The 25,395-nt window shown below is 43.8% G+C and overlaps 1 protein-coding gene across 2 annotated transcripts in view; it reads left to right on the plus strand.

Annotated features, from left to right (window-relative positions):
- The first annotated feature begins 9,987 nt into the window (after positions 1-9,987).
- Positions 9,988-25,395, plus strand: part of EDRF1 (erythroid differentiation regulatory factor 1) — a 39,534-nt gene continuing 24,126 nt past the window's right edge. The window contains exons 1-12 of one of the 2 annotated variants that reach the window (XM_043597824.1): positions 9,988-10,233; positions 11,293-11,501; positions 13,384-13,450; positions 14,104-14,229; positions 15,157-15,281; positions 15,526-15,682; positions 19,217-19,318; positions 19,572-19,693; positions 20,368-20,479; positions 23,225-23,372; positions 23,444-23,552; positions 23,842-23,953. In XM_043597824.1, coding sequence (XP_043453759.1) covers positions 10,126-10,233; positions 11,293-11,501; positions 13,384-13,450; positions 14,104-14,229; positions 15,157-15,281; positions 15,526-15,682; positions 19,217-19,318; positions 19,572-19,693; positions 20,368-20,479; positions 23,225-23,372; positions 23,444-23,552; positions 23,842-23,953 — 1,497 coding nt within the window. In that variant the 5' untranslated portion in view covers positions 9,988-10,125. The remainder of the gene's footprint in view (positions 10,234-11,292; positions 11,502-13,383; positions 13,451-14,103; positions 14,230-15,156; positions 15,282-15,525; positions 15,683-19,216; positions 19,319-19,571; positions 19,694-20,367; positions 20,480-23,224; positions 23,373-23,443; positions 23,553-23,841; positions 23,954-25,395) is intronic. The other variant, XM_043597825.1, reaches the window with a different exon arrangement.

The following is a 25,395-nucleotide window of genomic DNA, read 5'->3' on the forward strand; positions in this document are numbered from 1 at the left end:
TTCTTTGCTATCCTTCACATGGAGGAAACAGTAGGAATTTTCTGCCCACGTTATTAACTGCAGAGGCAAAACCCCTATCTTCTCAGAACTCGGTGGGAAAGGACTGTGGCTTATCTGACATTGGATGAAGCACAGAGTCACATACAAGCTTCGTTTCTAGGTTTAAAAAATGTGTCGCCTGGGGGCGTCTGGGTGGCTCAGGCGGCCGAGTGTCCGACTTAGGCGAGGGTCCCGGTCTCACGGGTTCGTGAGTTCGAGTCCCCTGCTGTCAGCACAGGGCCTGCTTCAGATCCTCTGTCCCCCTCTCTCTCTGTCCCTCCCTGCTCACACTCTCCCTCTCAAAAATAAAAACGTTAAAAAAGAAGAATGGTTTAGTTAACAACCTAGGAAGAACTAATCACCTCCCTTCCCATGCCCCACCCCTCCCACCAAGTCCCTCGCACCGTGCGTACCTGTCAGTGGGGTGACACTCCTGTCCCTGCCCCCTCGCCTGGGCTGCTCCCGCCTCCACCCTTTGGCAAGCATTTTTCCTTCACCGTCCCACGCTCTGCCCAACCTTCCAAATCCCCCCGAGCGCCTCAGGCTCCAGAGCCCTTCCTGACCACCCTCCACCCTCACCCCTCCCAGCCAAGTGGAATGATCACATCCTGGAAGTTCTACCACACCTGGGAACTTCTCCTTTTTCAGGGCTCACATTTTTGCCTGCGACTCCCGAGTACTTGCTACGGCCCTTATCCTCTCCCCAGAACTAGATCAGAGGCCCGTGTTGCGTTACTGTCTTCAGCCCAGCACTGTACCTAGGACTCAGTGAGTGTCTGAAATTAACGAAGCATGCCTTGTTTGATCAACCTCAGGGTTTCTTTCAGAACTGCTCAGGGTTCTCTTGAGAAATGTGTCTTTTCAGAGCCAACTCAGCAGACTGACTTAAGACAGTGACTGACGGGAGACAACGGCCAGAAAAATGCAACAGGGAAGATTAAATTAAAAATGGATTCTAAATAAAAATTAACTAAAAAAAATAAAAATTAAATTAAGAGTGAACCAATTTCAATAATAATTGGAGGCAGGGGAGGGTCGGGGGCAGGAGGCAGACGGGATGTGTGTTGACAACTGTTCAAGGCGGGTGATGGTGATGGGTGAAAAGGGAGAGCCTTCCCATTCTCTCTACTTAGGTGTATCTTTGAAATTTTTGTGATGGAAAGATCTGAAGAAGAAGGCAAAGGAGGAAAAGCAGCAGCAGCTGGCTTGCAGACTCAGAGGAGGCCCCAGGCACAGGTATGAGAGACAGGATTGGGATACAGGTCTCTCTTCCTCTGGGTACCATCGCTGTGGCTGCGCTTCTGTCCTCCAAGCTCCTGTCCCCCCCCCCGCCCCCGAATCTACACTCGCCTCCACTCATTTACATGGTCTTCACGCTCAGACCTTTGACCCAAGTAACACCATCCCAGGCCCTGCCTCTTGAGTAATGTCCCATGTTCTAGAACATTCCCCGGGTGAGAATGGGGGCCCCTCAGAGCTGGGCTCAACTTCAACTAACCCGGTTGGCAAACCCTAACCCGTGTGTGTGATAAGCCGCACACTGAGCTCTTCAGGGACATAAAGTCCTTGATGTTTCTTAAATCACACCAAGTAGAGTCCCCTGTGAGGAAGGATTTGCCACAGGTCCCAGGAGACATCTCAGTGGAAATGTCTCCGCTCCGGAAGCCTTCCTGTGGCAGGTGGAGGCCAATGCAGATCACCCTCTGCCCAGAAAGATTGGTTCCATTCTAAATGACCCCTCTGAGGATTTTCCCCGTGGCTGCGATCCTCCCATGAGTCACTGCAATTGCATATAAACATTCATCTCACACAAAGCATTGTAGCACTTCCATACCCCAGTCTTTCCGAAACAATTCACAGCATCCACACTGGTGATGTGCACCCAGTTTTAGGGATAAACAAGCCTAGATCCTCCAACAGGAGACCTCAAGTTTCTCCGCCCCCTCCCTTCTTGTGCTGTCTCTTTCCTACTTGCAGACCATTAAAAGAATGATATTTGTAATGTAGATGAGGCCAGTCTTTTTGTACAATGTTGACAGACAAGAGGAAGATTCCAGAGAGAAATGCCACAGCAGCAAATGAATATAAATGATGCTTTTCCACTTTGTGCTTATAAAATGCCTTTTGTACCAGAATCTCAAAGCTCTCCAGGAAGCAAAGCTTTCACTGGCACTTTCACTCTGGGTAAACGTGAATGGTCAGAGCCACTCAAGTCATTTGTGATAAGAACAAAAGTCCAGACCCTCTTAAAATGCAATATCCTTGCCTTCTGGGTAGTAAACACATGTATGTAGATGGATAATGACATCTGTGGATTCTGGCTTCATTTCCTAGAGAGGAAAAATGTAAATAAATATGTAAAAAAATTGTCATATGTGGCTAACACCCATGGTTCATCTGGTGGTTTATCATTCAGCCCGACCTTTACATGCAGTGGATTCTATTACTGGGTGCCTGGTGACTGCACGACACCGAGAAAGTAAAATGCCCATGCGAAGACAAATACAGAAATGCTTAGTAAAAATGTCTGTCCCGTCGGTGGCTTTGACATCTGACACTTTGGCACCTTTTGTTGTCTCCACTGGAAGGCTCCTTGTAAATGCTTAATAGCTCAGCGATTCATTAATTAGGGTCTGCAAAGGCCAAGCCCTTAACTAGAAAGGCAGAGAGGGGGACCCGCAGGCAGAGCCTGATTGAGGGATTGATTTGAAGATTCATTTGAGAATTCCTTCCTTCTCACTCTTAGCCGAGGGTACGTGCACAGCGGGGACCACCACTTGGGCTCCAGCCACCGAGTTGCCTGAACAGCAGATGTTCAGTGACTTCGAAACTGTTCCTGGGGTTCATTTAGGGTGACGATCAGCTTCGGAGGATAAAATTCACAAAGACTAAGAACATTCTTGCTGTGAAGGTAATACCTAGCAGAGACAACCTGCCCCTACAATCACTTGCATTGTATTCTGAAAGTCAAAACTAATAGCTTACAAAAGAATTTGAGTTCTTCCAGTATCTAGAAAAGCAACTCCTTCAAGTGCCATCAAAATGGTTTCCAAAGAGTTTCAAATAATTTGTCTAAATGTTATTAGTCTAGGGGCGCCTGGGTGGCGCAGTCGGTTAAGCGTCCGACTTCAGCCAGGTCACGATCTCGCGGTCCGTGAGTTCGAGCCCCGCGTCAGGCTCTGGGCTGATGGCTCAGAGCCTGGAGCCTGTTTCCGATTCTGTGTCTCCCTCTCTCTCTGCCCCTCCCCCGTTCATGCTCTGTCTCTGTCCCAAAAATAAATAAACGTTGAAAAAAAAAATGTTATTAGTCTACAGAACAGCACTTAAATAATTATCACCTAAATTAAATAAGGTATCGTGTAGTTTTTAAAAAAATTTTTTTTTCAATGTTTATTTATTTTGGGGACAGAGAATGAACGGGCGAGGGGCAGAGAGAGAGGGAGACACAGAATCGGAAACAGGCTCCAGGCTCCGAGCCATCAGCCCAGAGCCCGACGCGGGGCTCGAACTCCCGGACCGTGAGATCGTGACCTGGCTGAAGTCGGACGCTTAACCGACTGCGCCACCCAGGCGCCCCGGTATCGTGTAGTTTTAACCAAGAGGATCTTCTTATATTACGCTGGTAAATTGAACATCAAAGTTTGCATTGTCTTATACTTTAAAATTCTTCTACTCTTGTTAAAGCATAAAGGAAAATACTGCATAGATCATTAACTTGATAACTTTTTTGACGTAAAGAATAGCTGGCAAGTGGTGTTAGGTACCATGGTGTGCCTAAACAGTCTTTCTAAAAACAGCGGTCTATAAACTTTCTTATCACACATTATTATTGCTTCAAAAAATGTTCTGGACGTGCAGCCTCAATGTCTGTGTATTTACTTACTTGTAAATGACCCAGCCGCAGTAGCACATTAACATGAAAACACAAAAGTAGAAAACAATATTTAAAATATTTGTGTTTTACGTGTTGGCTTCAAACTGGTTCTGTTCCACTAACATTCTTTAAACGAGAGTAAAGTGGTCACACGATTTTATTTTTGTGGCTCTTGGTGGAAAACTTTGTGATAGAACAACTTGAGGTGTCCTTCTAAGTTCAGTTTATTTTAAAACTCATTTCAAATGGCTGCCGTTACTTAAAATATCTCAAAAGGCAAGTAAATAGGACTGAATCACGTGGTTTCAGAGCTTACCAAGTCCAACTGCTCATTTGACTTGTAGCCTTAGACGATGCAAACATTGTAGCTAAAATTTGGTTACACTTCCTACTTCTTTGAGTCCGTCAGTCTTTTGCAAACCAATTGCATGGTGTCAAGGAATAATTCAGATCCATTAAGTTAGTGGTTTTGCGTGCAATTCGTTTACCCCTAGGTGAGGAAGAAAGGTCAACAGACTGTTGTCAAGGAGCAAAATTTAAAACAGGATGTATAAGAGAAAGCAGAAAGGAAGACACCTGCTGGCAGCTGGGAATAGTGAACTTTGCAGGCGCATGTTTGGGGTAAACAAATCAGTTGGTGGCTGACAAAGAGGTCAGTCTGGGCATTCTAAGAATGCCAATGAGTGGTGCTGAAGAAAACAATTACCACGTGGATAGGGTTTTCACAAGCCTTCAGGGTGTGCAGGGCAGGCTTGCCGGTCTCTGTGGTCTCTGTGTGTCGTCCGCTCTGCTGTCTCCCTTCCCTCCCACACCACCTTAGGTAAAACAGATCCAAACCACTGTCCTCCTTAGAAGTCCTCAATACACTTGTTTCCTTTTTAAAAAAATTTTTAGCGTTTATTTTTTAGAGAGGGAGAGAGAGGGAGGGAAAGAGAGAGAGTCAGCGGGGAAGGGGCAGAGAGAGGGAGACAGAATCTGAAGCAGGCTCCAGGCTCTAAGCTGTCAGCACAGAGCGGGACGCAGGGCTGTACCTTGTGAATCACGAGATCATGACCTGAGCTGAAGTCGGACTGAGCCACCCAGGCACCCCCCTCAATAAATGTAAAACAAACTCCATTTGGAAGAGTTTTAAAGGAGGTGAGAAATTTCAGCTCTCAAGTTGACTGTGTGGAAATGAGTTTTTTTAGACACAGTATAGGTCAGTTTTAGCAACAAAATCACAGAATGTTGGAAAGATTTGTAAACATTTATTTTCCAAAATGCTCTCTAAGGTTTTTTTGTTTTGTTTTGTTTTTTTTAAACCAATGACTTTTCTCACTCACTGTTCAGACACCACCTTTATCTCGGAGGAATAGATTAAGTCTGTTTATTTTTGTGAAAATTTCTCCAAAAACATCCTAATGACAGCTATGTGCCATCACAGAAAAGGTGAGGACATGTGGGACACTTTTTATAAAATATTGTAACTCATTCTTTAAGCTCCACAATTCTTTTTTTCTTTAATTTTTTTTTCTTAACGTTTATTTATTTTTTTGAGACAGAGAATGAGCGGGGGAGGGTCAGAGAGAGAGGGAGACACAGAATCCGAAACAGGCTCCCAGGTGTCGGCACAGAGCCCGACGCGGGGCTCCAACTCACGGACCCCGAGATCACGACCTGAGCCGGAGTCGGACGCTCAACCGACTGAGCCACCCAGGCGCCCCTCGACAATTCTTCTAAGTGTTGCAAGATGATCTGCGAACTGTGTTTGGTCCGTGAGATTTTCGAGATCACCCCTCATCACAGAATTCTGAAAAAGATTCTCCTAATGGCCTTGTTTTGTCATGCTGCACCACTATTCAACTGGCAATGCCCCGGGTTGAGGTGGTCTCTCGCAGACTAAACGTTATGTGGATTAGTGCAAGGAGGTCTCAAACTGCGCAGGACACACTTCCAATAAACATTCGGGACATTCTTACCCTTAAAAATGTTTTCACAGTTTACCTGAAATTCACATGTAACTTAGCATCCCGCATGTCGCTTGGGAACCCTGCTTGTAAGTCACTACGCTCGGGGGTCATTGGTTTTGGCTGCAGGACCCAATCTTACCTGACTGATACGTGGCCCAAGGAAGGGTGCCTGTGTCAATCTGCATATTCACCATCAGCAAGGCTTAATTTTGCCCTTACTTTCAGATTAAAGGTGTACCAGTTCTTCCTGTGCCCCAGCAGGGTGTCTGTGGTCCTAGGCCACGGGGGTCAAGAGACCGTAATGGTGCTGAAAATGCAGATTCTTGGCACCAGCCTAGAATATGGATTTTGAATCTGGAGATGGCCGGAGACGTTTCACAATTTCCTCTGGAGATTCTGAGACAAATTAAAGGTCCAGGGGCCCGAGATTGCAATTCAACTTTCTCTAAGTTTGCGTGGGTCGGAGACTCATCCTGCCTTTGCTGTTAAACTGGCTTGGTCTGATGTGCAACAAGTCAATTCCATTCTCCTGTCCAGACTGCGCTGCTCACATCTGCAGAGGGATGGGGTGGCCTCAGATAATCTCAAATCTCTCTCCCAGCTCTGAGAGTCCAGGACCAGGAGTCGGTAACCCAGGGCCTTCCAAGGTCCAGCAAGCAAAGTAAACGAGCGAGGGCGGGTAGGTGGAAGACACTGGGTCATGGAGGGACTGTGGCAAATTGAAGTGGTCTCTGTATGCTCTCCTCTCTGCAGGTGGAACTCGGAGGGCCCTGGGCACATCGGCCATACCGAGAACTGTAAACGTTTCTGGCAAGGTTTCTAATTTTGCTTCGGAAAATACTGTGTGCCGTGAGTCACTAAGCAAATTTATGATTGGCATTTCTCTGAAGTCATCATGTGTGCCGGGAGGATATTTTAAGTGCAGCCTAACCTACAAATTGGAATTTGTCTTAGAATGGAACGGACTGCGTGTGAATATGAACTTTAACAATTAATGGCTGACGCAGCAATAGTCTGGAGATACTTCATTAAACATTTGTAGCTTTGGTTTTGCAGATTAAAAAACATAAAACTGGAGCCAACAACATTATTTCAATGTCTCAAACACTCTGATAAGCATTTTAAAAGCCTGTCATACTAGTGATTGTACCTCTGTGGCCTAAAAGCTAAAACAGTTTAGTGTGCTGGTGCTATGCCTGGTGTTGGTAAAAACAGATGATCAGATGGGACACTAGCCCCGGAGGAGCTCACAGGAGGCAGGAGGTGTCAGGAGAGACTTATTAGGGATGATACCTGAGATGAGTCTTGAGGAATAAGCCAAGTGAGGAAGGGAAAGGTATTCTAAGCAGAGGAAAAGCACCAGTAAACACAGGCTTCTGGAACAGCTTGTTGAACAACCGTAAGCGGTTCATTCATTCAACAAACACTTCCTAAGTGGTGAAAGCATCAGGTACTGGGGAGCCAAGTAAACACCCGAGAGCGCTGATTGGTTACAAGAACTGATACCGACAAGGCAGAGCAATCCATAGATGATGAAGTACACCCCGAGCTGGGCTGGGAGCTGGGGGATAGGGAAGGAGGAGGAAGGCCGACACTGATACAATACAAAACCAAATATAAATAAGCTTCTTAAAGTGTGAAATTCTGGAAGTAATGATCCATGTCACCCACAACATTAAATTTCAATCACTTACATCAGAAACACTAACACAAACACACACGAGATCACTTAAAAATGTCTGAACAGAGGAAAGAAAGCAATTAACAAGCACTCAGAGCTGGAAGAATGGATCCACCTTCTGTAACTCACATGGGCCCAATGTCTCCTGCCCTGAGGAGTCCCCCTCCCTGACTGCCCACTTCTCCGGGTTCTAACCCTGGGAGTGGCCTCAGGAAATCCAGTCCCTCCTCCAGTTTCACTCCACAAACGGTGCTGAAAGTCACCGGTCCCCTCACAGCCTGAAGACCCTTTCTGCTCCCGGGACCCTTTTGGCAGCTGACCTCTCTATGCGGAATTTCTGGGTCTCTCTGTATCATTCCTCTCTACCTTTTCATAGGCCATTTCCAGCACATTTTTCTACTAAGCAACATCACCAAGGGTTCAGGAACCTACTTCTCAAGAAGACTACAATATATTTGAGTCCTGAAAAAAGAATTACTGCTGCCTCAGAAAAATCCCTTCTTACGAAGAATTATACAGACTTAAAGATTATACAGAATTTAAAGATTGCTGGAAGCTAAACTCTAAATGTGTTTAAAAGCTTAATAAAAATGGTATTTTATAAAATAATGCATACTCAGAAAGAAAATTGGAAAATAAAACTTTAAAGAATAAATTTTAAATCTCTTCATCTGATCTCTCAGACGTGTGTTTATGGACACACAGAAAAAGACATGTTTTAAAAATTAGGATCATAATGCATATTTGCTTTTTAAAATGTTATCATTTACCATATCATGCACAATTTACATGTTCTTGAACATTCCTGAAAAAGAATAGTTAAGCATAAATTAGTGGTATTATATACCAAAAGAGTCACCAATCTTCCTAATGCTAGATAAGTTAAATTGTATCCAATTAAAAATTTTTTTTTAATTTCTTAATGTTTTTATTTGAGAGAGAGAGAGAAAGAGAGAGAGACAGAGAGAGAGAGAGAGAGAGAGAGAGAGAGAGAGAGAGAGAGAGATAGCATGAGTGGGAGAGGGACAGAGAGAGAGGGAGACACAGAATCTGAGGCAGGTTCCAGGCTCTGAGCTGTTAGCACAGAGCCTGATGCAGGGCTCCAACTCATGAACTGCGAGATCATAACCTGAGCGGAAGTCAGACGCTTAACTGAGCCACCCAGGCGCCCCAATTGTGTCCAATTTTTTACTGTAACAAATAACATATTACCCTGCAAAATGGGACTACAAATACAAAAAAACGATAGCGAAATCAATACAATGCCTACAAAATGTACTATAGTATCTAATTCATTGTTAAATATAATTTGTAAGAATGTTTTCTTACATTTGAAAACAGTTTGTAAGTGGAGCTTCCTCAGTCAAGGACGTGTGAATATGCACATAACGGGTTATCAGAGCCTAATGTGAGCTACAAGTTAAGAGAGCCAAATAACCAGCAGGTGAAATTAATTTTTCAAAAAGCTCCCAATATTTTACAGCAACTGCGAAGGATGTGGCCATATTTAACTACGCTTGATAGGACATTAGATGCGGAGTTTGAACGTAAAAGAGCCTAGCGTCTCCCAACCTTTCACACGGCCCTAGCTATTTCTCTACCTCCTTGCTACTCAAACCACTGGCATCGTCTCCTGTTAGTCCGTTAGAAATGCAGAATCTCGGGCCCATCCCAGACCTATTGAATCAGAACCTGCGTGTCTACAAGAACCCCAAGTTGTTTCCTATGCACGTTAACGCTGGACAAACCTTTGAATCACCCCAGAACGCCCTTTGCTAGCTCCCTGGGGCCTGACAAATAGCATGCATTCCGCAGATGCTCCACGAGTCACTAAGCAAACGAGGGACCTTGCAAAACACTGGGGAGGTGCCATCGCCTTTGAAATGCATCCCTTTAGCAAAGGCGGAGGGTCGTCCTCCCCACGGAGCCCCGCCGCTGCTACACTTGGGGCTGCACCCACACCAGCATTGTGATGCTGGGGCAGGACGCCGAGCCCCTCACCTGGGCACCGGGTCTCTGCCTCACTGGGCCTGTCTGCCCCTCGCCTGGGCACCTGCTCTCTCCTTCCCTGGGGCTGTCAGCCAGTTTGTAAGCTGAGGGGTCACTGACGGCTGGAAAGGCGGGAGTGCTAACACTTGGCCACTTTATTTCACGGGAGCCGGGGTTAAACGGCCACCCTCACCTCCCCGCCCACGCAAGGACGACCTCGGCGAAACTGACATCCCAAAGCCCACGTCCCGAGAGCTGTTGGCCAACAAAGATGAAAAGCGTGCAAGGGGTGGAGCCTGAGAATCAGATACCGCGAGAAGTGGTCTCCTGAAGAGGCTCCGACAAGCGCAGGCGCACTACAGCTCCCGCCCCTGCCGCAAAGGTGGCTGCCACTGGAGAAGGCGGAGCCGGGCCGCTAGCATAAAGCTCGCGAGATTTGGACGCGTCACCGCACCTCCTTCCGGTCAGGAACCGGAAGTGCAGTGAGCGGGGCGTCTCTGGCGCTGGCTCTGCTGTGGCACCGCGCCGCTGGGCCCGGTTGCTGCCGCGGCTCCTCGGGTCCCGTTTTGCCTCGCCTACTCTGGGCCGAGGTGATGGGGGACTCCAAGGAGGCTGGGGCCGAGTCGCCGCCGGCCGGGGCCGCTGCTCGGGGAGGGCTCAGCCTCCTGTCCCAGGGAGAATCCGAGGAACCTTCAGCACAGGTGAGTCCGCCCTGGGGCGGGACCTGCCGGGCTCCGGGAGCTTCGGGCCCGCTTCGCCGGGGAGGGATGTCACGGTTCCCGGCGGCTTCGGGTGCCTTCTCCGCGTCTCCCGGGCAGTCCCCCAAAAGGAGTGGAAGCCCGCGTGTCTGTCGTCAGGTATTCGGGTTTTTGCGGGCAAGTTACTCCTATCGCAAGCAGTTCTGGCTTTCCACTCGGTTGTAACCGAGAAGTGAGTTAGAGACGATCTCCGCTCTCGAGCGAACCCGTAAATACGTGGTTCCAGAATGTGACACAGTCATGCAAAGCTGGAGGGCAAAGAGAGGGTGTCGGGGGCTGGGGGGAGCTCGCCGACATGGGAAGGAGATAATCCTGGAAGGGTTGCAGAGTGTCTGCCGGGCCGAAAAGGGAGCGCGTGAAAGGTTAGTGAAATCGGACACTGAGCTTGCTTGGGGGTGTGCGAGTGAAGAGTGTGAGGAATCCCCAGCGCCTTCCCATGAAGTTAAAGGTTGAGAGAGTGTGTGTAATGAACTGACGACTCAGTTACCAAACGTTTGCTTGAAAACAAACAAAAAAAGCCCCAGAGATGCCTGGCTGGTTCAGTCCGTAGAGCATTTGACTCTTGATCTCTGGATCCTGAGTTCAAGCCCCACGTTGGGCGTAGAGCTTACTTAAAAAAATGAAAACAAAAAAGCCCCAGATACCGTGTAACAAGCTACTTTCTAAATGATATTCAAGTGAAAGTAATACATCTTGAATAATGAGCAGAGATTTTATCCAATCTCACATTTCATTACTGTGACGCTATTGACTCTTCCTTGGTTCCTGCTTGACCACTGTCTTAGCTGATAACCGTAAACATTATACTCATTGATTCTTGTTTTTCTTTGAAATTATGTGAAAAACAGCTAAGTAAATGCTTGCGTTTCTTGCCGTTAGAAACATGTAGTAGCACATAGTCTTGTGAAGCCTGATGTGGTGGGATTTCTTTTTCTTTTTTTTAAAGGTGGCATTTTAAATTCCTAGTAGTGTCATTAAAGTTTCGTCCAATGTGTTAATTAGGGATCAGCTTTATTTCTTGGAGGCAATGAAGTGAAGAGCCGAGCTGTGGTGAAATACTCTTCTGCCCCTCCTCGAACAGCATTTGCACGCCTTGAAGAGAAAACAGACTTGAAACTCCCACCTGCCAACTGGTTGCGAGAGAGTGCCAAACTAGGGCCGGCAGGAACTACCATTCTTGGCAATAGTAAGAAAAGCAAGCCATTTTCAAGGTAAATATTAATCAGTGGCGTTTTTACCTGTCTCCCAGCAGCACCCCCCCCCCCCCGCCCCGCCCCGAACTCTGATATTTGCTTTTTCAGTTTAATTTGTAACGCTCATCATCTTGGTGAGATTTCCCTTTAGGAAAAGGTTGTATTTGACTTTCAAAGTCCTCTTCCCCCTCCTAGAGGGCTTATGTTCCAGTCTGAAGATATCAGTTGCGAATACTTCTTTCGGGTCTGCATCATGTTCTCAACAGATCTCAGTTTTAGCCACTAAAATTCAATCAGCTGTTTTATTTTTAGCCAATCTGCCTACCTTTTGGCTATGTGGATACCAAGCATCAGGGGTGGCACCTGAGGAGGAAAACCCTTAACACTACCTAATCTGTCCTGGGGAGTTTTCATTAAATGGTGCTGGATTATTTGGTCTGAAAAAGCCTGATGTAGAAACCCAGCATGTTGGGTGACCTACACTCTGACACTTGCTGAGTCAGTTGCTGGAAATTCTGCTGATGGTATTTAAGGGAGAGAGTGGCCTGGATTCTTACAGAGAAACCTCTACTAACATGTAGACTATTTAATGTGTAGGATTCTCTTATTTTTCCTCTCTGTGATTGAACCTAAAATATGTCCATATAACATATAGCAAGAGCCATAAATGCGTTAATACCTAATGAGTTCTGGAGCGCCTGGGTGCCTCTGTCAGTTAAGAATCTGACTTCTTGATTTTGGCTCAGGTTATGATTCCCTGGTTAATGGGATTGAGCCCTGGCTCCACACCCAGCCCAGGGGAGTGTAACATCCTGTCTCCCTCCCCCGCCCCCTTCTGGATTTCTTTCTCTCTCTCTCTCTCTCTCTCTCTCTCTCTCTCTCTCTCTCTCTCTCAAAAAAAAAAAAAAAAAAAAAAAGAAAACCTAATGAGTTAGTAGTTTAGAAATCATCCTAATGCCTCAGAAGGTAAAAGTTACGTTCGCAAAGTGTTGCAGCATTATTTGTACTAGCAAAAATTTGGGAGTAGTCCAAATACCTTCCTCTAGGAGAACGACTTAATAAATTATATGTCAACACAATTAAATATTATGAAGTAATTTAAATTTTAGTTACATCGATTGTGTGCAAACAGTGCGTTGAGTACTTTATATGTTTATCTCTTAATTCTCAAAACAGCCCTTTGAGTTAGGTTCTGTTAACTGATTTTTAAATGGAAAAACTGAAGCTTAGAAAGGTTAAGTACTTGCCCAGCCTGCATGGTAAATCATCAGCATGTGAAATGAGGTGGTCCTAGGTAAGTATTCTGAACCTCTGCCGCTTACTAACTAAAATGTGGCGACCTCAGCTGCTGTTCAGACTTAGAGATTATAGATGTGCCTCACGTGGTACCTGACACAACATTTTTTTTCTTTTCTCCTTCTGGCTGAATTAGTGTCAGCTTCTGGGTTTTTTTGTTGTTGTTTTGAAAAAGTAGTATTGATTGTATATCCCTAGCAACACAATCCTAGAGACTAAATCCTGATAAATGTTTCTGTTTATATTTTTCTTATCTCCCCACCTAAAAAAGAATGGTATCTTAAGGTGTTTTTGTTTGGAGGTTTTTTGGGGATTTGTAATTACAAAAAAAAAAAAAATTGTTAATTTTTTTCTAGATGTTTCCTATTGCTTCTAACAATTATTACTATATTCTATCAAATCTGAGACGTGATTAAGTCACATCATTGTTCTGTGTACCACTAAGAAGGAAAGGCTACTCCACTCTAATGGCTGTAGGCAGACTGATTTCAGAGATGGTAAAATGTGGAAAATGTGTATCCTGGGAGTGATGAAATACTGTATTATAAACTCCTACTTATGTCGTCATGGGCATGACGGTTGTGGCCTTTGTTCCCCCCATTAGCTTTGGAATGGCGTACGACTTTATTGATTCTGTGGGAAATGATGTGGACGTCGTTTCTGACTCTGAAGTAAGTGTCTTTATTGGGGACTGTAGTTGGGATGTTTTTGCCTGGGATTTGTAGCATGCTGTGTTCTGTAGCCTTGAAAAGTTACTGGTGAAATAAGGTACAGTTATCTGATTATCGAATATCTCTTTTGTTAATAAAGTCATGCTCGGCCACCTCTCCTTTCAAAAAGGAAGGAGCAGCGCCCAAAACACTGGTAGTGGCAATATAGTGATATTGGTGGTTGTATTTTTATAGTAGCAAGTATAGGTGATTATAACGTTTGGGATGATTTATATAATGTTACCAATTGAGAATTAAAAATGGTACTTAGAATCTCCCACTCCTTAGTTGGGTGGTTTTATTTGATATGCTGAAAGCCTAGGTCCTTGCGAAAGTGTGACCTACACCCTTAACTTTAGGAAATTCTTTTGTGTAAGAATAAATCTTTGACTGTCATTTACATTAACGTAGCATGACTGGTAAAGTGTAGGTGATTGTGTTTGTAAAGCTCTGTCTTCTGTATGTTTGTATTTAGCTCTTCGTGTCCAGTACAGTTTGTATAACCTTAGGGGAATGAAGTTTATTGTGCTTTCAAACCATGAAGATTTGAAAGAGCTCAAGTCACACTCATAAGGTCTTTTTCTTAAACTATGTCTTCTCTTAATTTTTCAAAGAACATAAAAAAGCTCCTGAAGATTCCCTACAGCAAATCCCACGTGAGCATGGCCGTACATCGCATCGGAAGGACTCTCTTATTAGACGAGTTAGATATTCAAGAGCTCTTTATGAGATCGTCTCAGGTAATACTTTTTTGTGGAAAAACAACCATTAAAACATTATTTTAATCCAAAGAAAGGCTTGGGTGGGCACGCAGTCCAGCACTTCGGCAGCTAAGAAGTAAGATGTTGCACAGAAGGTAAAGAAGCTTTACTAAAGAAAAAGATAGAAAAGAGAGTGAACGAAGAAGAAACTTCCTGGTAACCAACAGCCAGGAATCTTGCAAGGAAAAGGGAGGAAGCCAGTGAAGAAAGTTGTGAAAAAAATGGAAATTTAAGGGAATGGTTAAAATTTTTGAAAGATCCTTTGATGTCTCCATTGAAGAGACTCTCATGAAACATGACTGCCAGGAAATGTGAAAAAGGTTAGAAGTTCTTCCAATGAAGACATAGTTATTGGAATTAATTGGCTTGCTGAAAGCAGAGCTTCTCAAACTGTACCTTGATAAATGCCTATTCCCAAACTCCCCATGTGTTGATGGTGGATACTTTTTATGTAAAGCGTAATAGCAATGTTTCAGTTTCTCAAGGCTTGCGGTCCGTTTCTGTACTCGGACTGTTGGCCGTTCAGCCTGTACGTGTACGCTTGCCGCTGGTCAAGCTCTCGGGACGTGACAGTAAATCACAGTGGTCGTTTGCTGGCAGCTTAGAGTTTTGGTGTTGCAGACATATACACAGGTAATTTCGGTGTGGTATACACACTGGGGCTTATTCCAGGTACCGAGGAACGTGTTACAAAGAAGAATCACTTGTCTTAGCCTGGCTCACAGAGAAGAGAAAGACAGATATCCCAAAAGAGGTGATAGACGTTGAGTCTAGAGAGATAGTTGTTTGAGTATGTGTTTAGGAAGTAGCATTCAAGAAATAGAGTATTTCCTGCAAAAGAGTAGCGGGTGACAAGTTGTTTTGACTACAGGTTTGCTGTATTTACCGTTTTCTCTTGTCACTCAGACTGGTGACTGGACGTGGCTGAAGGAGTTTTATCAGAGACTTATCGATCAGAAGTGGCAGAGGAAGAAAAAGAGCAAAGAGCACTGGTATCAGAAGGCTATTCTTTCCAAGTTTTTATATTACAGGTACTTGGCGACTTGTTTGCATTTCCCTTAAGGAAGGGGAAACTGATCCGAAATTTAATTTTAAGCTCGTAAAAGTAATAATTGAAGTTTTGCAACTGGGGTATTGTTGACATTGCAATGTCTTGTCTTCCTTTTTGTAACGGGATTTATACTTGATCGTGGACTTTGGGTTTTAAAAGCTGGTAGACCGTTCCGTGAGGTTAACTTTAGTAACCGAGCGATACTTTTCTTTCTGACTGGCCAGTATCAATGGCGATGGAGCTGCTCAGCCCGTCCCCTCTGCTGCGGAACAGCAGGGACCGTCCAGTTCACATCAGGCCACTGACTCCGATGGGGCTTCCTGGCCCGCCCCCTTTGAAATGCCTTCTTCAGTCTCTGAGGATCCCAGTGCTTCCAGTCAGGTTAGTTAGTCCTTACATGTTAATTCGGTAAACTCGTTTAAGAAGACAAAACCGGTGATCTTGTTAATAAAAATAGATGAATGGGAGTAAAAAAAAAAAATGCTCTAGTTTATGGCCTAAAATTAGGAAAAATACTTTTTTTAGACTCTCAAGACAGAATCTACAAAAAATACTATGAATGGCTAGATCAAATTTTTTAATTCAAAAGATTTAAAAATTTTTGCCAGCATTTAAAGTAGCTTGCCAGTATGTTTATCAGTACCAATTATCTCCTGGAAGTCCTGAGAGTAGTATGTAATCTGGTATATCTTACACTTTAGATATATCATAAATGCCTGTCAAATATTGAGACTCACAGGCCTGTTTGTAAGTGAATACTGACCTTCTTATCTTGTAGATTGTTAAGCGTCAAACTGCCCTTAGGATTTCCTGGATGAAGTTCCTGAGACTTAACCTGCGTTAACGTTGTAAAGCTTTTAGAAGGAAGAGAGAGTAGGGTGTCTGTTTTGTGTCTTCTTTTCTGGGATTTTTCTTATTTCTTGTTTAGTCTTTTTTACTGTGTCTATCAAAGAATAAGGTAACTGCAGAGATGTAAACTGTGCATGTCTGTTTTTAGGAAACAGGAAACTAGCAAGGTTTATGTACTCACAAAGGAAAATGTACTCACAAAGTTGAAGAAGATAAAGTAGGATTTTTAACGTGGTAAATTGTGTTTTTTCTCTTGTTCTATACTGTCAGGTATTGAACGTTATTTGTCCAGATTGGTGCTATCCTCCCAAACTAGAGGGTACAGGAGGCAAATAGATTTAACTTGATGTGAGTTTTAGTAGGTTTTAAGATGGAGAAAGCTAATTAAGTTATGTAATGTATTTAAGTTTTTTCCAAAGGCAGGCAAGCTCTAATAAAAAGGAAGGAAATCATTACCGTGCAAGTTCACATGGTGCTGACCTCCAGGAGGTGAGGGTGTCGTGTACATGAGAAGGGGCTGGGTGCTTCGTGCCAGCAGGGTCCCATGTTCTGACCTGGATAATGATATTATCTGACATGGATATTTTGTCTGATGGTTAGTCCTTCTCCATCGGATTTCGTTTATGCACTTTCTTGTATGTGACTGTATTACACTGACAGAGTCTTTAAAAACTCATCGAATGTTCCTTGACTTCAAACCCCACATGTTACAAAAGGACCATATAACGGAAATACCTAATCTGCCACCCATCTGCTCGTCTCCCAGCCTCCTCATTCTGTCCTTCCCTTGTTTAAGGCTCACTGTGAAAAGTCAGGGAAACTTTTCAGAATCTATAGACTTGTATGTGGAGGAAGCGAACTGGCATCTGCTTAATGCCTTTTACGCCACGTACTCTGTGCCGTGTGTATCCGTATGTGTGTACGTGCACATTTTTTTCATCCTTGGAGCTTTGTGTGTATTAAGCGTTGGTGGTATCGTCTTACAAATAAGTAAACCAAAGTTTGTACAAGAGGATGTTCGCCCGCGGTCACAGCTGGTGAAATCTGAGTGAGGATCTAAACCCTGAACTTTCTGGGGCGCCTGGGTGGCGCAGTCGGTTAAGCATCCGACTTCAGCCAGGTCACGATCTTGCGGTCCGTGAGTTCGAGCCCCGCGTCAGGCTCTGGGCTGATGGCTCAGAGCCCGGAGCCTGTTTCCGATTCTGTGTCTCCCTCTCTCTCTGCCCCTCCCCCGTTCATGCTCTGTCTCTCTCTGTCCCAAAAATAAATAAACGTTGGAAAAAAAAAAGATTTTAAACCCTGAACTTTCTGAGTTCAACCTTGCAGCAGCACCCCACACAGCATCCGTGTGCTCCACGCGTGTTTAGAAGGGCCCTGGGAGCAGTAGGATTATCCAGTTATCCTGGCAATGGCGTGGTCCTGAGCACTGCTAGCCTGCCATAAAGATATTCTTTGACAGAATATTTGATACAATATTACACTGCCTAAATTTCAAATTTAGAGATTTTTGTTTGTGAATTCTTGTTCCCAAAACGAACCTTGCTAGTTTGAGGCCTGTGTTAAGCAAGGATGGAGTTAAATAGGTGTCTGGGTGGCCTTGGAGCCAAACTTTGATTGAGAACGTTATAACCTAGAGCCCGGACTCCCACTAAAGCTACTACCTGACGAGTACAATTTGGGGATTTGGTCCAGAGGTTGATAACTTGTCTGGATAAACAAAAAAGTTTTGAAGTTCTTTTGGGACTCTTGAAAGAGATTACAAGACACAGCAAAATCAGTGGAGGTTCTCCCCCACTCCCACCCCACCCCAACTTCACTGCGCTTGTAGTCGAGTATACGCACTTCACAGGCAGGTGCTGAGCCGATGAGCACACACGTAGGTCAAGAGGTAAATTCATAGAACAAGCAGTGCACGTGGCACGTAAGCTTTCCGATCTTGGGATCTGTTGCGGCATTGACGTTAATGCTTGAGGCAGTTGTCCCCAGTGGTTGAAATTTGAGTGGTGGACTGAGTTGCCAAAGATTCCTCTGCCTTAAAAAATTTTTTTTTTTTTAGAATATGTTCCACAGATTGTATTAAGAATAAAACATATTCAGAGATTAAAGAAGTTTGAGAACATTGGGTTTTATAGAGGGGAAGTTGATTTTTCTACTACAGAATCTCTTAGAGGCTTTTTTTTACATAATAGGCATTGTTATTCTCCAAAATCAAGCCTGTAGTGAGCGGCAGGCTTCAAAGCATCCTCTGGAAGTTCTTCACCGAGTATCCTAGGGACTCGTATTCTGTGAAGCACACATTAGACAGCAAAACTAGAGGCTGTTCTGATGACGATGTCTCCAGGATAATACGGCTGAGGGTCGCCTGGCTGGCTCAGTCAGTAGAGCATGCAACTCTTCATCACGGGGTTGTAAGTTCAATCCCCATGTTGGGTGGAAAGATTACTTAAAAATAAAAAAAAATAAATATATATATATATATGGCTGAGGGTGTTTTGTTTTTTTTTTTTTTTAATTTTTTTTTTAACATTTGTTTATTTTCGAGAGACAGAGTGAGAGCAAGGGTGGGGCAGAAAGAGAGGAAGACCCAGAATCCAAAGCAGGCTTTAGGCTCTGAGCTGTCAGCACCAAACCTGACACAGGACTCGAACTCACAAACCATGAGATTATGACCTGAGCTGAAGTCAGATGCTTAACCAACTGAGCGACCCAGGCGTCCCATATGGCTGAGGTTTCTTAAATACTTTAAATTCAGTAGAGATGGGGTGGGCTGAAAGAGCAGTGGTATTCAAATTTATCCAAAAAAGAGAAAAATGTTAAACCTTTGAAAGCTGCAAACAGTCTTTAATCTTTGAGATCTAAGTGTGATTGGCTTATTAGAATAGCTGTAATACCTAAGAGCTGAAGCAAGCCACCCAGTGGTGAGAGTTAATGATTTGTAGTAGCTTTAATTCACAAAAATAGACTTTGAGGTTTATGTTTTGAATGTTTAGGTAATACTCTTTAAAAGTAGGCCGTTTGTAAGAAATGATGGCAGCGGAGTCACTCCTATCCTTGCACTTTTCACAGGGAAGTGAGCCTCTTGAACCCTCATACATAGTGGGGCATGTGGCCTCAGCACCCAAAGAACAAAACCTGACTACTTTATTCAATGACGGGGAGAACAGTCAGGTATGCTTTCCATGGTGTCCGAATCGAGACACCTAATCCCCAGTCTACTTTGCCATTTAAAAACTAGTCTGAATTGGAATTTGTAGGGGGAAAAAATCCACTCGATCCTGAAAATTGCTTTCTAAACATCTCTGTGACTTTAATTTACTTTGTCTCCTTTATCTTTTTCTAGTCTTTCTGTGACTCGTGGGGGGAAATTATGGATCTCTTGTTTACTATGTAATAGTCTTTCCCATTTTGTTTTAAATCAAAGGGTCTTAAAAACGATTTCGTTCGGAACATCTTATGGACATTTGAAGATATACATATGTTAGTTGGCTCCAACATGCCTATATTTGGAGGAGGCAGATACCCAGCAGTCAGCCTACGTCTCAGGTAAACCAAAATGATACTCCTTGAGAGTCTGGGTTTCATCTGCTTTCGCTAAATCTCTTTGGGCATCATCACCTTTCTCTGGGTTTTTTACCTTCCTCCTGGGCCCCATGAATTGAGATGGGCACGGTAAGGAAGAGGGGTGCTATCATCAGCAAATGCTGAAAGCCCTGTAGCTGGGTTTTCATTCCAGTCCTTAATGAGTGGAGTCGGAGATCTGTTGCACAGGCTTAGTCTTCTGTCTGAATGTGTAACTTGTGAGAATAGGCTATCGTTAGTTAAGGGGATAGTTTACCAGCTTCCTACTAACTGATGGTGAACACTTGAGTTCGTACTCCGGAGATACTTTGGCCAGTGTGAATTACAACGTGGGCATTATTATACACGGGTGGTTGGTCTCTCACCTCAGGTTGTATGAGGAGCATGCTGTAGGCTCACAGTCATCTGCTATCGAATTTACTTCTACTCTTAATGAAAACGTGTATGGATTCCTGTTAGAAACTCAAGCGAAGCTTATGGAAAGATGTTAATACGCCACGTGAGCTACATGTGTGTATCTCATCAGAAAAGAAAGCGTATGTGGCATTTTTCATCTGGGGAGAAATGGTGGAAGTCAGTCTCAGATGGTTTTATTATGGAACATCTCAAACTGAATAATTGGAACTGTGTATTTCTAGGGACAACAACAAGCCGATTAATGTGCTAACTGGAATTGACTATTGGTTGGACAACTTGATCTGCAACGTACCAGAGCTTGTGATGTGTTTCCATGTAAATGGAATTGTACAGGTAAGTAAGACACAGTGTGACTTTTCTAATTTTCTCTCAAATGCAAATGGGTGTGGAGAGTACCTTGCCAAATTTCCCGAGGCCCTTAAATACCAGGCTGTCTTTTCAGCAAGGAAGATGGCTGTAAATAAACGAATGAGCGTTTTCACATTTGAGTGGGTGATAACAGAATTCCAGATATTACAGGAGTATAATTTTACAGGTAATTTGTGGGAAGGTCATCATATGTGGAAACCTACATCTGTAATCATAGATCTCTGACTTTAACGCCAGGCACTCGTAGTAGTTAATTACCTAAAAGTGTCTGTACAGTGGAGATATTTGTACACTGAACAGCTATCTACTCCGTATACGTGGAGTTTTAAGGAAAGACTACAGCAATAGTGTGTAAAATCAATTGCTTCTATAGCAGATTGATAGGGAGCTGGTGGTATTTATGAGGCACTTTATCCCCATTGCAAATGTTGGGGGAAAACCACTACCCAGAAAGGTAAAATACTAATGGGAAATATTAGGGTGCAAAGGAAAAGATAGGAGACCATCGATTATGTGTTCGAAGTGCAGTACACACACAGAAGCCTGGGTGATCAGGGAAGGTGAGATCGCTTCTGTTTTGGTCTAAAAGAAGGACTTCCTGGAAGAAGTGGCCTCTCAACTGGGTCTTGAATGATAGCGTCTCGGAAAAGAAGAGATGAATGTTCTAAAAGACTAATGTAAGGTGTAAGTAAAGGAAGGGATTGATGATAAATACAGCTGGGGGACACAGGATTCACGTAGCAGAATGGCAAATAGATTAGAAAAGCTGGGGTCAAATGATGGAGAGTCCCGGATTCTGAGTTAAGTGTGGGCTTGGTTCACTTAATAATCTGGAATCTGTGAAGGCTTTGTGTCTGGGAGGTGAAATTCGTTGTGTTGGAATCATAATTTGGAGAAGGCACGAGAAACAGACACAGAGGACTTGGAGACAAGACTGGGGAGCCTCGCGTTATCGCGAGCACCAGGATGGACGTCTACAGAGGGAATACTCAGAAGTGACAGCAAGAATGGCTAGCATTTACTGAGTACTTGTTTTGTTCCAGATACCTTGTTAAATGCTTTACCTGCATTACTCATTTGATCTTAGGTGCTCGAATACCATTATTCCCTCTTGATGAAGAGGGAGACTTGAGGATCAGGGCGCTCAAATGAGTCGCCCAGGGCCACATTGCTAGAAAGCGGTGGTGCCAGTATTTGAACCTGTGTCTGGCTGAGGCCATCCTTTTAACCATTGTGCTCCAACCTAGGGGCCTGTTAACACACTTGCTTGGGTCCCTTAGTGTATCGGGATAGGTGGGATCTGTGTATCTGTCAAAGAAAGGAAAAGAAAGGGGGCGCCTGGGTGGCCTAGTCGGTTCAGCGTCCGACTTCGGCTTAGGTCATGATCTCACGGTTCGTGAGTTCGAGCCCTGCCTCGGGCTCTATGCTGACAGCTTAGAGCCTGGAGCCTGCTTCAGATTCTGTGTCTCCCTCTCTCTGCCCCTTCCCCGCTCATGCTCTGTCTCTCTCTCTCTCTCAAAAATGAATAAACGTTAAAAAAAAAAAAAAAAAGAAAAGAAAAGAAAGCAAGCTTGTATATGATTCTGATCTGCACCCTGGGTTGGGAAACACTGTATCGTTACCCTAAATGGCAGCCTTTAAGGAGAGGCTGGGGCAGGAGGGGAGGTGCGTCAGAGGGAATCCCAGAGCCTGGGGACTAGAATAATGGTGGTATCCTTGCCTGAGATGGGACATTGAATTGGTTTAGGTGAGGAAGGGGGTCTCTCTGCGATCGTGTGTTCTTCTTGAGGAAAGCATCGAAATGTCTGTGAGCATTTTGAAGTCTCAGGCTTTAGAGAAGGTGGGGCTAGAAAGAGAATCTGAGGCGCCATCTGCTTGGATACTGTTGAACTTCATCACCATGGGAATCTTCACCTCCAGTGTTGGAGCCTTTCCCCATGTGGGTGAAAGGGAAGGGGGCATTCAGAGGGAACGAGATCCCCAGTAGCACGGTGTGCAATCCAGGAGAAGAGCATCTTAAGGAAGGAAATTACAACTTGGGGCTTTAGGTGAACGAGAGGGATGAAAACCAACCTTGGGAGACTGTTGGTCTTATTTTCCAATTGCTTTGGAGTTTCTTAAAGTGTGGTAAGAGGCATTTGGGGAAGTGTGAACAGAAGAGAAGCTAGAAAAATGGAGATCCTTTAAAAGTCGTGGTAGTCGTGTCCACGCAGCCTGTGCTCTCACTGCTGCCTCCCAGCCCTGTCTCCCTGTCTGCAAAGGGGTAGAGTCTGTAGCCTCAGGGAAGAGGACGGTCTACCGGGGAGACTTTCCAGGTGAGTCTAGTGTCTGGGGGGGGAAGAGCTTGCTGGGTGAAGTCCGCCTTGTCTACCACCCTCCCAGGTGAAAACCACTAGGTGGAGAGAAGAAAGGGTGTGCTATGAGCTGCTGCACGTGAGGACCGGAATAGGATCACGCCTAAATCTGTGGTTCTAAATCGGTGGTGATTCTCGCTTGAGACTCACTCCTGTGGCAACCGACGGCATTGCCGACAGGTGGGTCCCATTTCCTTCAGAATCCTGGAGCCATAAAAAGATTGAGAACCAGCGGTTGAAATTCTTCCAGGCTGCAGAGATCTCTGACTGCAGGATCTATGTATTTGGTTCCTTTTTAGTAAGAGAAGTGTTGCCGTCTAGGTGTTTTTCTGAAAATGTATTCTGTGTTTTGCAGAAGTATGAAATGATAAAAACAGAAGAGATTCCCAATTTGGAAAACTCGAACTTCTCTACGAAGGTCATAAAAGACATTGCACAGAATATTTTATCGTTTCTGAAATCTAATTGTACCAAAGAAGGACATACCTATTGGCTGTTTAAAGGTAAACGAATTCTTGAATGACCAATAATGATTGAGCGACTCCAGTAAACTGAGGTTTGTTTTCCTTTTCAGCAAGTGGGAGTGATATAGTGAAGCTCTATGATCTCACTACTCTTTGTGAAGAAACTGAAGACAAGTACCAAAATCCGTTCACCATGCCGGTGGCTATTCTCTTATATAAGTGAGTGCTTGGAGAAGTAAACGTCATTGAATTTTAAGGTGTATGGCCACACTATCTAGGTTAAATCTTTTAAATACCCTTTCGGTTTTTGTGGCTGAAGAGACGAAGTATGTATATGTGTATACAGACTCTGTCAGTGTCCACTTGTAGGGGATGAATGCCGTATTCAAAAGATACGGTAATGGTTTCTTGTATTTCTCTTACTATTAGAAGGTAGGAGGAGTATGCTTATACTTGAGTCTTGCAGAGAATGAGGAATGGGTGTGAAATGATACAAATGTTTTTCTAGGGTTGCTTGCAACATGATGATGAAGAAGAATCAAAATAAGAAACACTACGGAACTATTAGAACATTGCTTCTTAATTGTGTTAAGTTGTTGGACAAAAGCAGACATCCTCAAGTAAGATTAACATTTACGTGTTCTTTGAAAACAGTCTAGCATTCTGATAGAGAATTGTTGCCTACACATTAAAGCTGCTTAACGCATAGTCTGAACTGCCCCATTACGGCAGCCAGTAACCACATGTGGCTGCTGAGCACTGAAAATGTGCTTCATCTGAATTGGGATGTGTTTTAAGTGTAAAATACACACTGAATTCCGCATGTTGTGTGTACGCGTTGCATGTTGAAATGATCATGCTTTGTGCAGTGGAACAAATACATTAAAATTAATTTCCCCAGATTTGATTTTTTTATAATTTAGGCACTAGAAATTTAAAACTTCCCATGTGGCTGGCTTCCAGTACATTTCTCTTGGATAGCCCTGTTCTCTAAATTTAGGACTCTGGTAATTTTCACTGAGTAGTGCTGTTTTTTCCTTTTGTCTTACCGCGTCTAGAAGGTAGAGAAACTATTTTACGGTATTTACGGTATCTTTTAAAAGATCCATTTACACACGTGGGCCTTGTTATCACTTTGTTGTGTAAATTAGGTTCGCACTCCATACTTAAATGTACAAAGCCTCTCTCAAAACAATCCTTGAGCCGTGTGCCCCACGATTTCCCATTCTCCTTACCCTCCGGTGTCTGAATCCGACAGCGGCTTTGTGGTTTACTGCTAGTTGTATCCCATTTACATTAGAAAAAGTTGTGTCATGTGCACTTTTTTTAAAGGCCCAAGTTAATTTTAATTGTCGCCACATCCAGTTTGACTATAAAAGTTTATCCTAGAGACTAAACCAAGAGAAAACTTTTTTTTGAAGAAAAGTGGCAAAATAATTTCTGACTTAAATATTTAATTGATGGAGGTGGTGATATTTTGTGGAAATTGGATAGTTTATGTGAAAGTTGGAAACTGGTGTTAAAATTATTGAATGTGATCAAGAATTAATAACAAATAATAGAGTGGAATAATAACGGTAATACATAAACACTGATTTTACAAGATGCCCGGATGGACTTTTCCTTCATTAAGCTAGTGGAGGTTTTTTCCCCCTAGAACCAAGGATCCTGTAACATGTATTAGTTGCTTATTAAAACCCTTATTAATTCATAGCTTATAAAGAGAAATTCTGGTTTCTCAGTTAATATGGAATGTTCTCTTGCTAATACTTCAGTTAAAACACTACACACGTGAAAACTTTTGTCACCAGTTGCCCCCTTTTTTTAAGACGGTGGGCTGGGGATGGAATAATTTCAGGAAATAAACATACCAACCCAGGAAGATTTTATGGCATACCTTTGACTTGGGACCAGTTCTTTCTGAGTGTAACAGTCTGGTGGAAAAAGCCTGTTGCAGATCTCCAGAAATCTATTAGTACAGTAGTAACATTCATTCTGCTTTAGAATGCTCGGTTCTGATGACAATCACACACATTTTCCTTTTGTTTTTTTTTCTTTTTGT

The sequence above is a fragment of the Prionailurus bengalensis genome, chromosome D2, assembly GCF_016509475.1.
Source record: "Prionailurus bengalensis isolate Pbe53 chromosome D2, Fcat_Pben_1.1_paternal_pri, whole genome shotgun sequence".
NCBI lineage: Eukaryota > Metazoa > Chordata > Mammalia > Carnivora > Felidae > Prionailurus > Prionailurus bengalensis.